General features: G+C 47.0%; 1 protein-coding gene across 1 annotated transcript in view; it reads left to right on the top strand.

The window, feature by feature from the left end:
* Osbp2 (oxysterol binding protein 2) overlaps nt 1-16,806 on the top strand; it is a 158,680-nt gene that overhangs the window by 29,604 nt on the left and 112,270 nt on the right. Inside the window, exon 2 of the mRNA XM_028758168.1 lies at nt 9,902-10,110. Within this exon, the coding sequence (XP_028614001.1) occupies nt 9,902-10,110 (209 nt within the window). The remainder of the gene's footprint in view (nt 1-9,901; nt 10,111-16,806) is intronic.

Raw genomic sequence — 16,806 nt, 5'->3', positions numbered from 1 at the left:
TTGTGAGTCAACATGTGGTTGCTGAGAATTGGACTTACGACCTTTGGAAGAATAGTCAGTGCTCTTAACCATTGAGCCATCTTACCAGCCCCAACTTTCTTTTCTAACCCTGAATTTGTCTTGTGAAGTTAGACACTGTTGGGAGCTGCAGTACCAGAGCCATAAACAATAGGGTGCCACATCATAGCCAGCTATAGACCTAGTTAATGTATCCACCTGCCACATGGACTTTTCTAGAAAATACACGAGAAAACACTACTGAGCAGTTCATAGAGGGAAAGTTTTGTGTCCTGTTCCCTTTTGTATCCTGCTCCACTGTGACATTTTATGTAAGGGACAACTTGGTGTGGGTTAAGGCATCAACCAAAAAGCTCGAAGGCAGTGTCTGAAGAAAACTTAGGAAGCTGAGCCAGTTGCTGGCCCAGTATAGCCTCATCTTATGCTGCTCAGATCTGTTCGTACCCTCCCCATAGACTCAGCTCCACCGTTCCATGGGGACCTCTGAGAGAACTAAGGGCCACTGTCTCTTCCTCAGGCAAGCTGTACCATCAGTTTATTCAGTGACAAAGGCCATTCAGTCCTGTTGGCGGCCAACTACCTGGAAGAAGAGAGGAAGAGGTTTGAGAAAGAAGCATTTCCACAGTGGTATAGACATTCATTCATTCTCACGGGCTTCCTCTGAACCCACTCTGGAACCAGGTTACTCTCTGTGAGCACTTCAGCTGCTCAGTGACAGGTGCCCTGTCCACGACTAGTCACTGAGCAGTTAGAGAACCCCAGGGAGTGCTCCGGGTTCTAGTAAAGATATTGTTCTTCCACAACAACCAGTACACTAGCCTAACTCCTCACAAGAATTAGGATCAATTGTCTGGCAGAACAGTCACTTCCTTGCTGGTCACAGCCACAAGCTGTAGAAAGTGGCCAGGTGGTAGCTCGGCTCTGACCCAGAAGCAGCTTTATTGTGCCCTCTGGTGTCTCACCTTGGAATTTAAGCCTCTAACTCACCCGAGGGCAAGAATCAGGAGATGTGAAATATAAACCCTGTGTCTTAGCAATGTGTTTGGTCGCTGTGATAAAATATCCTGATAAGAGCAACTGAAGGGAGAAAAGGAAAGGTTTCTTTTGGCTCAGGATCTGGGGGAAATCCTCATGCCAGGCGAGGCATGGCAGCAGGGGCGAGGCTGCTGGTCACATGGCATCTGTCGCCAGGAAGCAGAGGGAGGTGAACACTGGTACCCAGCCAGCTTCCTCCTTTGTACCCAGTCTGGGGCCCTAGCCCACTGGCTAGTGCTGCCTACGTTTAGGATGGAGCATCCCACTTTAACTTAATCTAGATTACCGCTCATCCACATTGACCCTAGATACCATCGAGTTTATAATCACCATCACCATCACACCCTGAAGGGGCTTCTCTGTGACTCAAGGATGACAGCCTAGATGGGACACTTGGAAGGGAACTGGAGGGGTGGCAAAAGCTCTCTAAGGTGGCACAGAAGGCACATGTCCTTACACATAGGTAAATCACTGTGTTACATTTTGAATCTGAAATATCACTCAGGCCTATTTGAGCATGAACTTGACGACTCCACGGTGGTACCATTTTGGGAAGCCATGGATAACTTTGTAGATGGGACCTGACTAGAGGAAGTAGTTCACTGGAGGAGGGACTTAGACATCTTTATCAGGTCCCCGAGGCTCCTTCCTTTCCCTGCTTGGCTGCCATGCAGTAAGCCATTCTGCTCAGTCACACTCTCCCCACAGCATGGACCAGCACCCCTGACCGTTAGCTGAAATGGACCCTCCCTCGTCAAGGTTTTATGCCAGGAGGTTGGTTATGGTGATGTAGAAATGACTAAAGCAGAACCTGGTGTTAGAGAAGTTGGGGGGGGGCTCACGTGGCTAACCTGAGCTTGTGGTACTTAGGCCTACGGTGCTGGCTTGGAGGAGGAATTTGGAAAAGTTTAGGGACGCTAAAGGGAGCTGAGAATTAGGTAAGCAGAGCTTAATGAACAGCTGTGGGAACTTGGAACACCAAAGCATTCATAAAAACGTGGGCAATGATGGCCAAGCAAATGAGCTTTAAATGGCAACAAGAATTCTTCTGGAAATAGGACCCGAGGAGATTCATGTTTCATTCTTGCAACTAATTTATCTCATAGCATGCCCTGAAACTTTGAGTAAGGCTAAAGGGACTAGTTAATTTGATGGAGGAAAATGTCATCAGGATAACGTTCAGGCCGTGGCATGGACATTGTCAGCTGCTTTTAGCCAAGCTTACAGTGAGAATCAGAATCAGAAAGCAGAATGGAAAGGCTGGAAACACATTCAGTTTATCCAGAAAAGGGGCACGTTTGACATTGTAGACAAGGAACGTTTGCTTGTTTAGGAGAAGAAAAGAAAGTAAGCATTTTGCACTGGAACAATCAGAAAGATGCCTTCAGAGAATCTCAACAGTTGGCCAGACCCAACCTATGGCAGAGTCAAGAGAATCAAGGTTTTAGTTTGTTTGCTTTGAGAGATGCAGAACATACTGCATACAGTCACAAAGGTATGTTCCTATGTTAATCAAACCTAGGCCGCTGGGGGCTGCGGTAGTCCACAGGGACCTGCTTGAGTCTATGTCATCCATCCTGGTTATGTAGGCATGTAGAATGCAAGATTTATAGGGTCATGGATCACACCAGAACCTCAAGGGAAGGCACAGGAGGCTAGTCAGGACATGGCAGGATCGTGTTTCCTGAAAGCATCCCTGAGACAGCACCTCATGAAGCTGTGAGCGTGAAGCCTGAGCTGCTGTGGAGACTCTAAGATGTGGAAGCCAAAGCTGCAGCCAGTGAAGAGAGGCTTGTGGGGCTTTCCAAGCTTGACGGTGCTTACATAAGCCACCAAAAACCCTGGACTTGATGTGGATTTATGCCATGCAATGTTTGCCCTGCTGGGTTTTGGTCTTGCCTTGGTCTCAGTCCTGTTTTTGACACCTTGATCTCTCTCTATGCAATGGTAATGCTTTCTCTGCACAGGTTATCATGGGAGTATGTGACTTCCTTTTTCATTTTACAGAGCATCACAGCTCAGAGGAGACTTTGAACTTAGATTTTTGGCTTAGACTGTGGGACAGTTGGAGAGGGATTAAATGTATTTTGCCTTATGAGATGATCACGAGTCCTTAGGAACCGGGGTGGAATATTAGGGTTTAAATACAAAACGTTCCTCATACTCGTGTTTGAATGCTTGTTCCTCAGCCTGTAATACTCTTCTGGGGTCATGTTTACCAGAAGGAAGTAGGTCATTAGAGGCATGCCTCAAAGGATCCCTAGGTCCCTAGATCCCTGTTCTTTCTCTGACTTCTGGCCACCATCATGTGATGATGGCCACCATGCTCTGCTCTCTGATGTCCTCTGATAGACTGACAGTTCCAAAACAATGAATGACTTAAAATTTTCTTCTGTCAGATTTATCCTGGTTATTCAGTCAAACCACAAGGGAAGCAAGTAATATATGAACATCAGGTGGTCTTTGTGGCATAGAAAATGCCACATTAGCAGTTACAGACTCTGACAGCTGCTATCCTGGCAAGGTCACTGCTGAGGGTTGTTTGGCTGAGAGTCAACGAAGGGTACATAGTAGGTGATGGCCACAAGTCAGCCAAGGGTGCATAGTAGATGATGGCCACAAGTCAGCCAAGGGTGCATAGTAGGTGATGGCCACAAGTCAGCCAAGGGTGCATAGTAGGTGATGGCCACAAGTCAGCCAAGGGTGCATAGTAGGTGATGGCCATTGTAACCTGACACGCAGTTCTGTCACCTGTTTTTTGTCCCTGTTTGCTCTGAATGTATCGGATAGTAAACAAAAGCCTCAACCCAAATTCCTGGTAAGAGGTGCAAAGCTCTGGTTTGGTGAGTGTTGACTGATGAGACTGGACACCCCTACCATGGCCTGCCTGTGGGACAGAGCCCGCTGGAGCTGCCCAGGGCTGGTAAGAATGACAGCCTTGGGCTGTTTGATATCTCCAGGAACTGCAGTGGAGGGTGGGGAATTCTCAACAGGCTTGCAGGCTCCAGCAGGCTGAGCTGAGCGTTATTTCACTGGCTAGGCTTTTGAGAAGCTCTGGAACATTCTTTGATATTCCAATCAGGATTTTTAAAAATGTACTTATTGTTTGTTTGCTTGCCAGTCAAAGACAGAGTCTCATGTAGTTCAAAATGGTCCAAACTTACTATGTAATCTAGATGGTGCCTTGAACGGTTGAACCTCCTGCCTCGGTCTCCCAAATGCTAGGATTACAAAGTTCTGTTTCAACACACCCAGCTTTCAGCTATGATCCTATAGGTTTTTAAAAGTTATATTCATATTTATTTATTCTCTCTCTGTATGTGTATGTGTTGCTGTGTGTGTCTCTGTGTGTGTCTCTGTATGTGTCTCTGTGTGTGTGTGTGTGTGTGTGTGTGTGTGTGTGTGTGTGTGTGAGTGTGTCCTCTGTGGAACTTGTGGAGGTCAGAGGACAGTTTTCAGGAGTCAGTTCTCTCCTTCCATCATAGAGGTCCTGGGATTGAACTCGGGGCCTTTATCAATGAGACATCCTAATGATATCACTTCAGCCAGGATTTCAAAGGGAGAAACAAAGCCTTTTATAAGCACTGGGAACAGGAGTGCCCCCCCCCCCCAGCAATCTGAGACCTAGGTCCGCTCCTGCAGCTTAGGCTGTTTGGGGGACTGCGTTTGAAGCCACTGAAACTAAAACAAAACAAATGTAATAAATAGGATAAAAATAAACCCTGTTGCTCGCACAGAGTGGGTTGAACATGAAACATCTAGATGGAAGGAAAAGGAGAGCTAAGTTCCAAGGCCAGAATTTCGGCGGCTATGGTAATCTGAAAGGCCATTGGCACCAGATTTATATAGCCTGCCACATATTTCTTCTAAATAGTACAATAAGAAATAAACTGGAAAATCAAAGACCTTGATTTTAAAAACTAACAATTTATTATGACTAAAGTTTCAGTTTATTTGGGTGCTAGGTAACTAGGAAAGCTAATCCATGCTATTTTCATTTTTCTAAAGGGTCTTGTTATTTTAATTTTTAAAAAAGATTTATTTTTATTTATATGAATACACTGTCGCTGTCCTCAGACACACACCAGTAGAGTGCATCAGATCCCATTACAGATGGTTGTGAACCACCATGTGGTTGCTGGGAATTGAACTCAGTACCTCTGGAAGAACAGTCCGTGCTCTCAACCGCTGAGCTATCTCTCCAGCCTGTTATTTTAAATTTTTAAAAAATTTATTTTATTGGCATATATTAAATGAGAGGGAAAGAAATAAAAAGGAGAAGAAAGGAAACATGACTAGTCCTAGGGGTGGTGGAGGAGAAGGTTTGCTGTAGGTAAAAGGAAGAGCACAGTTAGAGGAAGGACATCTGGGAGAGTCTGGGGTGCCCATGAGCAGACTGAGCTAGGCCATATGGGGAGAGGGGGGAGGGGAGGAGAGAGGAACCAGGTGCAGCAGCCAGGGTGCCCAAAGAAGAGGGGTAACCAAAATGGCTGGGTTATATAGGGAAGAGCAGCTAAGCCCCTTGGGCTGGCAAGTTCAGGGTAGGGGACAAGGTATGGCAGCCAGGAGGACCCCATTGGACTGAGGGATGCTGGGAGAACCTGGTGGCCAGGTCCGCTTAGATATGTTCAATAAGCACCTCAGCCAGATGTCTAGGGTTTGCAACTCAGCAGACATTAGTTACAATGGTTGGATTCTCTCTGACAATTTCATCATGTGTGTAATGTATTCTGACCACATTCACCCTTTGCCCTCACTTATCCCCACCCACTCCTGCCCATCCCCCTCCTCTTGTCAATCAGACCCCTTCTGCCTTCATGTTGTTTTTGTCCTGGTGACTGAGGAGTTTAAATGGAGTTGCTCACATGGGAGATGAGGGTTCTGGAGCACCCAGAACCCAAACCCAGGGCAACAGCACCGGGATAAGGTTACCATCCAAGCTGCAGGCTTTGTTTGAATTTCAATAGTCTGTCCAGTCTTTTCTTTCCAATCTAGAATTCTACACTGTGTTTAGTGATTCTTGCCCATGTGCTAGTCAACTCAGCATATATTTCATAGGGTTCTCTAGAGGAACAAAACTGAAAAAAATCTAAATATATAACACAAAAGAGGGATTTATGAGATCAGCTTGCACCGTTTCATCTAGATAGTCCAACAATGTCTGTTTGTACTCTAGAGAGACTGAGATCCCTATGTCTGCTCAGTCCACAGGGTGGGGGGAAGGGGGGGTCTGCTGCTGAAGACCTGGAGGGTTCCGGGAGAGCCACTGGGATTTTTGGGTTTGTTTGTTTGTTTGTTTGCTTGCTGGCTTGCTTGTTTTGTTTGATTTTCAGTTCATATTGGAAGGCTGAAGAAGCTGGGTTTTGATGTCAGTAAAGGATGGCAGCCAGGGTGGTATCAACAGAGTAGATGTACTCACCAGCAAGGTGTAAAGGAGGGCAGGCAAAACCAAAAGCAGACCATCTTTCCCACATCCATGTTTATATCTAGGCTGCCAAGGGAAGGCTCTGCTTTCTCTGGAGGAGCCCCCCATCCTTCCAGGAAGTACCCTCTTAGAGCCAACCAAAGAGTGTCTACTTGATCCCAAGCAAGTGAACAAGATTAACAGTCACAGTCTATAGCTGTGCTGCTGTTGATAAGAAATATCTTACTTCTCACCCATTTACCCCTCAGTCCTTCGTTTATATCTGCATGGACTGCTGGGTTTTTAGTATATATACAGTAGGTGGGGTGTACACACACACACACACACACACACACACACACACACACACACACCACAGTGGAACACTGACTGACGTGGCACAGTGACCTGGCTTTTCCATCTTCCCCAGAATGTCTGGAGCTATTGATCCTCCTCTTTCCTAACATTAAGCCCAGGAGACCTACTGTCTTGACTTTGGGTCTAAGACTCCTTATTGTTCCCTCCAGCACCACCTTTGGCCTTTCCCTGCTTCTTTGCCTCTCCTGTTCTCAGGCACCATGATCCTGAAACTTTTCCAGTTGTCTGAAAGCCGTGTGAATTCTCCTGGTCTTACAAGCTTTGCTAGTGCCTAGAGCACAGTCCTTTTTTTTTTTTTTAAGATTTATTTATTTGTTTTATTTATATGAGTACACTGCAGCTGCCTTCAGACACCCCAGAAGAGGGCATCGGATCCCATTACAGATGGTTGTGAGCCACCATGTGGTTGCTGGGAATTGAACTCAGGACCTCTGGAAGATCAGTCAAGTGCTCTTAACCAATAAGCCATCTCTCCAGCCCCTAGGAGCATAGTCTATGTCCCTTTTCTTTTTGTGCCTAGCAGGAGTACTGTTGATAGTTAGTCACTGTAGCATTTAATACCGGAACAGACTCGAACCTAAAATGAAATCTAAGACTCCAGGCTTGTGGCAGACACCCCCAGCTCTGCCATGTCTGTGAGTGGAGCACCTTTCCTCTGCTGCCAGCATCTATGAGCAGGCCTTGCTCCTGCTCCACATCATTTTCTCAAAGGGCTGAGTGTGGTCAAAGCAGACCAGATCTAGAAAGAGAAAGCATTCTACAAATAAAAGAGGATCGGTTGTCGGGTGTTGTGATGGCTGCTGTCTGTCTGCTTGGCAGCATCTAGGATTACCTACCTGGAGAAGGGCTCTGAGAACGTCTGTGGGATATTATCTGAATCGTGTTAATTGCTGTGGGAAATAATTACCTTAATTATGGTGGGCAGCATCATTCGCTAGGCTTGTAAATCCTGACTGTTTAAGTAGCATGCATGCATTTGTTTATTGCTTTCTGCTCGGACGTGGCTGTGAAATGATCAGCTGGTGCTATACCTGATTAGCTGGACTGTACCTTTAACTTTGAGCCAAAACAAGCCTTAAATTGTTTTCATTGGTTGTTTTATCACAACAACACAGAAGACACCAACATGGAAGCTGGTACTGGAGGTGGGACTGCTGCTGTGGCAAACCTGACCATGTGGCTTTCAGGCCTTTGGGACTGTTTAATAGGGGGAGTGTGGAAGACCTTGGATCTTTGGTCTAGAAAAGCCACCGAGTGCCACAAGCAGAGGCTGATGGGAAATTCTGGTGGAGCTTAGAAGATAAGAGCACAGAGAGAAATGTGGATGGAGCTTTCAAAGAACAAAGATTCTATCTGGATTGGGCTAAGAGCTACTTTTTTTTTTTTTGGCCAAGAATCTGGTTTTTTATTCTGTCCATCTCTTAGGAACCTGAGTGGAAGATTTCAACATAATTGGCTAATTTGTTTGTCAGAAGAAATTTCTGGACAGGAGAGCATTCATGCTGGTGCTTGTTAAAGACTGGAATCTCGAGACTCCTCCAGTGCTGTACTGGGACAATAGGGAGGGTGTCTTGGGGACAAAACTCCATCTCATGGGTCTAAATTCATTTGAATAAAGACAGCCTAAGCTGACGAGGTTCCCTGCTCCTCAGAAGCAACTGCCTAGGAAAGTGTTTCCCCAGCATCAGCACCCAAGCTGATACAGCTGTGGTCCATGATAGCCAGGCATCCCGAGTCGGTGGGAGAGCGTGCCAGGAGCATCCATGACATTGCTGGTAATGACAGCAAGGTGGATGCAAGATTGGGAGAGAGAGCAGCAGAGGCCAGGAACTGTGTGGCAGGGTTGGTGTCCATGCCAAAAGACCCTGAGGATCATGGGATCTGGCGAGGAAAACTGCTGGCATAGGCTAGAACCCCTACCCAGCAACAGAGTCTCTGAGTGCTGTGGGCAGCAGAGCTGGAAAGATGGAGCTTATAAGCCTTTGGGGGCTTGGTTGATGGGAGCTAAAATAAATTTTCTCCCTGAAGCAGGCAAAGAGCAAGAGTTTCTTTCTTGTGTGTCCTTTACATAGGCCGTCACCAGAAGGTGTGGCCCAGATTAAAGGTGAATCTTCCCACCTCAAAAGATCCAGATTAACCATGCTCTTTTTACTTCAAAATATTTAATTAAGAAAAATCTCTCCTGCACCTAGCCTCTTGGGGTTTGGTTAATTCCAGATGTGCTCAAGTTGACAGACAGCCAAGAACAGCCACTCTGGCAGGAAATTACCAAGTGAATTCACTGCCCCCCCCCCCCCCGGGGCAGGATTAGATGCTTGTCAACTGCTCTTCCCTTTACAAAGCCCTCTGTGGAAAGATCTGGGGTTCTTATGGGGTTCTGGATTTCCTTCAAGTGCCTAAGGGAATGAGTGAGGTAAATCCACTCATGATGGTTGTGTCTCAGTTAGACATGGGGTCCAGTTGGAAATAATATGTCCTCCAGTCACCCCTGATACTGTTAGCTCCATGATCTTGTCACCAGTGAAGGGGTTGTCCCTTTCTCATGAGTAGCATCATGTTAGCCCTGTCATTGCCTTGAGAGACGATGATAGGTGTGTCCTTGTTCTCTGGCTGTCTTGGTGGAACAGAAGGACAGTCTCAAGGATGATACCATTCCCAGATTACCTCAAAGCAGAAGCTACCTGGGTCCTCCCTTTGAGTTCTGGGCCTCTAATCTCTGCTCTAGTAGAAACATCTTTCTCTTGGCTTCCAAGATTTAGTGGAGAGAGCCTGACATGAAGCTGCAGCCCATTTGACTGTTGGGCTCTTCTCTACTTCCTAGTGTCCTCAAGGGTTCAGACCAGAGCAGAGATGGCAAAGCACAGCCTCTTACCCCTCCCCATGGTAGACAATACGGTCCATTGCAATAAGACATTGTCTCCCACTGGGGATCCCAGGGGGTCTCTCCCACTGGGGATCCCTGGCCAGTTCTCCAGGAATAAGATGAGGATTTACCTAGAGAGTTTCTCTGGTCTGGCACTATTGCATCTGGGATCCTGACCTCATACCTTCTCTTGAATCCCACAGAAACCAGGGTGAAATGGCCCACACCTGCCGTGGAACCATCAACCTGGCCTCCGCACACTTTGAAACAGAGGACTCTTGTGGAATCTTGTTATGCAACGGGGCAAGGACCTACCACCTCAAGGCCAACTCAGAGGTGGACCGGCAGCAGTGGATCACCGTTCTGGAGCTGGCCAAGGCCAAGGCTATTCGTGTGATGAAAACTCAGTCAGGTAGTGATGGTTCAGCACAAGGAGGTGGGGTGTGAGTGGTGTCACAGTAGTCTAGAGGACTGAGAAACAAAAACACTTGGGAACAGTCATGACCAAGAAATCCAAGGTAGTGTGGCCCAATTCAGAAGGCCTAACGTCTGTGTGTCCCCTTCCCACCTGCTTGGGTGCACCGTCTACAGTGAGGAAACTATTCAGCCAAGGTGTTTGTGGCTGGCAGTCCTGGGGGTTGGCATGTTTGGAGTGCCAGGCACTGTGTGTGCCTTTTAAAAAAAATCAGAATGGTTATGCTTCATATATTGGGTGATCCAAACCCAGAAGCAGTGGAGTAGGCTGGGGGTTCCAGAATGGTGTACTGTGCCTCAGACTGGTTGTTTTCCCCAGTGGTCAAATTGTGGGGAGTGAGGAGAGTTTTCCAGAGCTGCTGCCTTGGCCAGGCCGGACACCAACTTTGATGGTCCAAGCAGTCTTCATGATCTATAAGCCAATAGTTCCGAAAGTCTATGAATGAAACCCATGTTTGACTCCTGATCCTAAGCCCAAGTAGGTACTCATTTAAAATTCAACACCTCACTGCCTTTTCTGTTTAGCTATTTATCCTAAACGTGTCCCCTGTTAGTACATAAAAGCATTGCCTTTGTTTTTACAACATGTTTTTTCATTGTATGGAGGTACCATGGATTCATAGCCTGTTGTCTGTGATTAGGCTGTTATCTTAAGATTTATTTTATTGGTATTAGTATTTTGAGCAGACCATTGTGTGTGTGTGTGTGTGTGTGTGTGTGTGTGTGTGTGTTTCTCTCAGCATCCAGAAGAAGGTACCAGATGTTCTGAGACAGGAGCTATGGACAATTGCAAGCCTTTATGTAGGTGATGGGAACTGAACTTGGGTCTTCTGAAAACAGAAGTGCTCTTAACTTCTGAGCCATTGCTCTAGCCCGAGGCTGTTATTTTTCTGGGATGCACAGGTCTAGGGAGCCACCTGCAGGAGTTTTCTTTCACGCATGCATATGTACAGATTCAGCCCAGCAGAGGAGGAGGCTCTTGGAGCCCGGCTCATTCATGAGTCACGTTAGATTATCAAAGCAGCTGGAGAGACAGTGGCGGCTGACACCACTTGGCAGTGGCTTGGTCTGAGCCTGGGTAGAACCATGTTTATTCACTGCTAGGGGGCACTTTTGTTACCCACGTGTGCAGAAGGCCAAAATGTCTCCAGGAGAAAAGCCCCTTATAGGAGTGGAAATGACTTCTATAGTCTGCAAGGGAATCTGGGAAGTGTAGTCTTTCCACAGGGAACTACCAGGCTGTGCTGAGCCCTGAGGACCCATGGTCTCTGTGATTGCCTGTGGGAAGCAACTGTGGCGAAAGATGGTGTTGGGCTCAGTCCTGCTGTCAGAGAGGGGGAGCCTGAGGCTCACAGAAGCACTGTGAGTGAATGACTCCAAGAGCTTCATTTTCTACAGTATTTACTAAGTTAGCCTTTTACAGTTATTAATTTATTTATTTGCGGGTGTATGTTTGCACATGCCTGTGTGCGTGTATGTGTGTATGGTGTATATGTAGGTGCGTGAGTGCCACTGTGTGCATGTAGAGTTCAGATGATACCTTGAAGATTCACCTTGTGTGTTCCGGGATGGAAGGTACTCAGCTATGTGTCATCAGCTGCTGAGCCTGTGAAGCCATTCTTATTCAAACCACCACATTCCAGTCCCTGGCCCCCATAGGTTTGTAGCCCCATCATAGTGCAAAAAGCATTCACTCCAACTTCAAACATCTCAGTAGTTTTTAACAATCTGAACACTGTTTAAAAGTCTGAAGTCCAGCCAGGCAGTGGTGGCTCACACCTTTAATCCTAGTACTTGGGAGGCAGAGGCAGGCGGATTTCTGAGTTCGAGGCCAGCCTGGTCTACAGAGTGAGTTCCAGGACAGCTGGGGCTACACAGAGAAGCCATGTCTCGAATAAACAAAAAAAAAAAAAAAAAAAAAAGTCTGAAGTCCAAAGCCTCTTCTGAGACTCAAGGCAATCTTTTAATTGTAACACCGTGTAAAAAAAAATTACATATTTCCACAGAGTATGCATTATTGTTCCAATAGGGCACATAGTGAGGAAGAGCTGAACCAAAACCCAACATGGCAAACTCCAAATCCTGTAGGTGCCTCTGCCCTTCCAGCTTGCTGCCTGCAACCTCTCTCTCTCTCTCTCTCTCTCTCTCTCTCTCTCTCTCTCTCTCTCCCTCTCTCTCTCTCTCTCTCTCTCTCTCTCTCTCTCTCTCTCTGGCTGGTCCCACTCCCTCTGTGCAGCAGCTGTCCTTGGCCAATATCGCACATCTCTATCACCTCTAACGTCTGCAGTGTGACCCAGGCTCCACCTCCGCGGCTTCCTGCACCGGCCCCTCCACGCTTTCATGCAGGGCTCCTCCCACACCCAGCTGTCCTCAGTGACTTTCCTTAACCACAACCTGTATCCTTAACACCTGTATCCTTCCTGACCCTAGGATCTAGAGCTAAGAGTCAAATGGCCAGTGCTGCAAAGATGGTTGCGTGCCTCGGATGAAGCCTGCCCTTCTCCTTAAGTTAGACTAGGAGAAGCTTCTATTTGTTGTTGCTTTGGTCATGGTGTCTTTTTTAAGAACCAGATAATTCCTGAGGTCTTTTCTTTTTACAGGTGGAAGTTTGTTTGGCAGGCCTTGCCCCAGGTCCCCCTCCCTTCATTCCATTTCAGGTCAAGCCTCGCCCTAACTCCTCTCCTCTCAGCACAAGCCTTGGCTCCAACATTCAGCTTCCCACTTCTCCTTTTCTCCTCAAGCTGTACGTTTTATATTTGTTTTTGACCTGCTTGCCTGTTTTTGTTTTAGGTCTTCTCAAGAGTTATCACTGATAGTCGTGCAGCAGAATCAGTATTAAGCTGTCTTGCAATTTCAACTGTCAGCATAATTAGTCCCAAACTCTCCAACGTAGCCTCAGGAAGATTTTTAAGACAAGGCAAAAGCAGCTCTTTGCCAAAATATCACAAGGATGGTCTTTAGCCCTGTTGCTAATATTATTCCCCTCTGAAACCACTTGAGCTGGGCCTCCATAGTCTACATAGCTCTCAGCACTACTGTCTTCCAAGCCCCACTAGGATGGCCCATCACACCCTGCTTACAGTGTTTAACTGCTTTCCTTTTCCAAAGTACCAAGGCATCCCATATTCCTTCAAAAATAGCATGGCCACTCCTTGTACCAACTTCTGTCTTAGTTACTGGCATATCATTGTGATAAGACACCATGACTAAAGCAACCTATAGAAGAAACAGTTTATCAGGAGCTTATGGCTTCAGGGGTTTAGAGTCCATGACCCTCCTTGCAGGGAGGTTTGACAGCAGGCAGGCATGGCACTGGAGCAGTAGCTAAGAGCTTAAATCTGATCCACAGGCATAAGGCAGAGAGAGAGAGAGAGAGAGAGAGAGAGAGAGAGAGAGAGAGAGAGAGAGAGAGAGAGAAACAGAGATAGACAGAGAGAAAGAACTGAGAATGACATGGGCTTTTGAAACTTCAAAGCCAACCCCCTAATAATAACACACCTCCTCCAACAAGGCCACATCTCCCAGTCCTTCCCAAACAGTTCCACAAACTTGGCACCAAGCATTTAGATATATGAGCCTATAGAGGCAATTCTCATTTAAACCACCACAAGGGGAAATGAGAAAGTACTTTGAGATGGATGAAAATGAGAACATAGTATAAAAAAGATATCATGATGTATAGCAGGAGTAATTCTCAGAAATTTACGGCTATAAAAACACATATTGACAAACCTGCAGCGAAACAGGAGACTCAACCAACAGGAAGAGAAGACTGCCATCACTAACACCAGACTCAAAAATAGAGCTGTCTTCTTAGCCTGTAGCCTTCCCAATATATCTCCTGAACAGTTGTAAGCAGCCAGACGTCATCACAGGAAGAACTCAGACCACACCTTCCACTACTCTGTTTCCTGATGGCTAATTTTGTGTCAGCGCCTTTTCCAAGCCAACTTTTGCTTCTTGTCTTATTTCTAACAATTATTACTACTAACCTTGAGGGAATAAAGAGGAATATCTGTAGTTGGATGACCTAGATGAGAGGAAACAGGAAAATGTCTAAACATGCATGTGTCACCATGACCAACTACAGAAATCTTAACATTTATAAAAGAGTGTTGAGTGGGAATCAGAGATTTACAATAAAGAAAACCCAAGACTGGATGGCATCACTGGTCTTAAAAAGGATGTATACCAATCCTATCAAGGGGAAAAAAAAACCTCAATAGGAAGAAATGCTTCTTATGTTGTGCAACCAGCCATGATACCAAAGCCACCGAACACATGACAAGAAAACTTGCCCATCACCCATTATGAACACAGAAGTAAACAAAATCTAACAGTGTATGCTAAAGGGCTGGGCTCCATGCAGCCCCATGATCAAAGAGGATTTATTTCACAAGTCCAAGGAGGTCACTGGGAGTGTACCTGGAGGAATCCTGTCCTTGTCCCCTTCCTGTCCCTTTCTTTGCTTCCTATCTGCCACAAGTGAATGAACTACCTCTGCTACAAGCTCTCCCCACTGTGATGTTCTGTTCAAGTTCATGAGACCAAGCAACCTTGGATCAACTACAAGAAAAACAACTACTATAGAGGTATCACCAGTGGCTGCAGGGGCTTCGGCCAGGGCTGTCCTAGCAGACATGACATACTTTCTGAGAGAGTGTGTGCCAATCAGAACAGCTGGGAGACGGGAAACATGGATTTTCTCTACTAACTCTGCCCGGGCTTCTCTAGTCAGAACCAGCTGTTGCACTAGACTCTGGCTTGCAACTGATGCTTCCATGACACCCAGACACCTCTGTACACCATGGAAGCAACTGTCCACTTGAGCACCTGAAATTTACCCCTATGGGCTTTTCTACTCTGTAATTGTGCCCTGGACTTGCCAGCTCCCCAGAGAGACTGAAGGAAGACCCATTTCCAGCTCTGTAGCCATTCTGGTTATGTGAGAAGCTCCCTCCATGCTCACCTCCTTACACTTTTACCATTATCTCTGCAGGGATGAGCAACACATAAAAGGTGCAGACCCACACTGAGCTACACGGCATGGTGGAAGTGTGGCTCCCCTGGGGATCCTGGGGATCACGGCACGGTGGAACAAAGCGCTGTGGACATGGTCAGGAGCCAGAGACACTAAGGGCAGTCGCCAGCCTGGCCAGAACCTGGGACTCAGACCTTTGGCCAGGAGAATGATGGATGGGACAGCTGGACAGGCTCAGTGGCGAAAGTGTAGAAGCCACTGTCCTTCTCAAGAGGCCCAGCCATCTTCACTGCCCACCCCTCCTCCACAATCCCTACTAATTCTCCTGGAAGTCTATATCTGATGGTTTGAACACAGGTTAAAAAGTGGGTGTGAGTAATGGCTACCTCCTGGCTGAGCTTAGGGAAGACAGATGTGCCTGTAGCCTGCAATGGGGACTTGTTCTGACCAGGTTTGGGAAGCACTGAGGCAGCTGGTCCAGTGACATCACATGACTCGATGGTCCTTCCTCCACCTGTGTCTATTCCCTCTGCTCTGCTGGATGGCGGCTCTCATGGCCCCTGGCCCCTGTGAAAGCGGAGCATGAGGAAATACTTTTCCTGGTATGGAGTTTGTCTTCAGTTGTACGTAAATATCATGCCACAGTTGTGAAACCTCAAGAAACCAGAAGCTCACAGTGCTTGAAAATGCAAAACTGAATCGATTTTCTGCTACCTGAGGTGGGGGTGGGGGGGCTGAATTTTCTATCAGTGTGTTTGTTGAATGCATAAAGGAAATTGGTGTTGGCCAGTCATAGTGCAGACTTTTGCAGCCAGGTGTGAGAGGCCCAGACTCTGGGTGCTATTTGCACTAACTTTCCCTCTTGATAGCCCAGTGGCACATGTTAGAAGCTCTGTCTCTGACACTCATGTGAAGTCACTGAAAGGTAAAATATTCCATATACCCTTCGAGTGACCTTCATTGCCGTCCTTCTGTTTCCCAGGGCTGCACCTGATGCGGGGAACTCATAGGTGAGGAACTCACTGGGCACGGTGAGATGCGCAGCCTGGACTCCAGTGACCCCTGTAAAGAGGGAAGAGAATGGAGCTTTGGATGGAGTGGGAGGTCAGGGGAGCAGGGACCCTGTCGTATGACACTGCTTCAGGGAAGACATGATCAAACATCTCACTTCAGACAAGGAACCCATGACAGACCAAAGTATGGGTACTGCTAAAGTCCATCTGGATAAACCAATGAGTTTTATTGGGGTTACTTACTGGAGCAGAAATGACTCAAAGACAGCTGCGTCACCAAAGCCCACCCCAGCATGGGTGTGGGCTCGCAAAAGCTAGAGCCCTGGAACACACTGCCCAGGCTGCAGGCATCTCAACAAGTTGGAGGGTGTCCTTTCCAAGTGGCTCAGCTGGTCTGTGCCTCTTCCAGACAGCTTGTCTGGTCTGAGGCTCTAGTAGGCAGCCCAGTTGGTCTGAGAGCGCCTCCTACTGTCCTTACTGCTTAGATAGACTTGAAAGGGAGGGGCCTAGTGTATCTGCTCAGTTTCAGGGACATCCTAAAGCCTTTGGGTTAACTTCCTGAGTTAAAGGAGCTTCCCTGCAGGATGGAAGGTTTTATCTGGGAGGAAATTGCAACCTAACAGATCCCTGATCAGAAGGA

This window comes from Grammomys surdaster, unplaced genomic scaffold (genome assembly GCF_004785775.1).
Source record: "Grammomys surdaster isolate TR1022 unplaced genomic scaffold, NIH_TR_1.0 126187, whole genome shotgun sequence".
In the NCBI taxonomy this organism is placed as follows: Eukaryota; Metazoa; Chordata; class Mammalia; order Rodentia; family Muridae; genus Grammomys; species Grammomys surdaster.
Note: the sequence above shows the minus strand (reverse complement) of the source record. Positions and strands in the feature narration are given on the sequence as shown.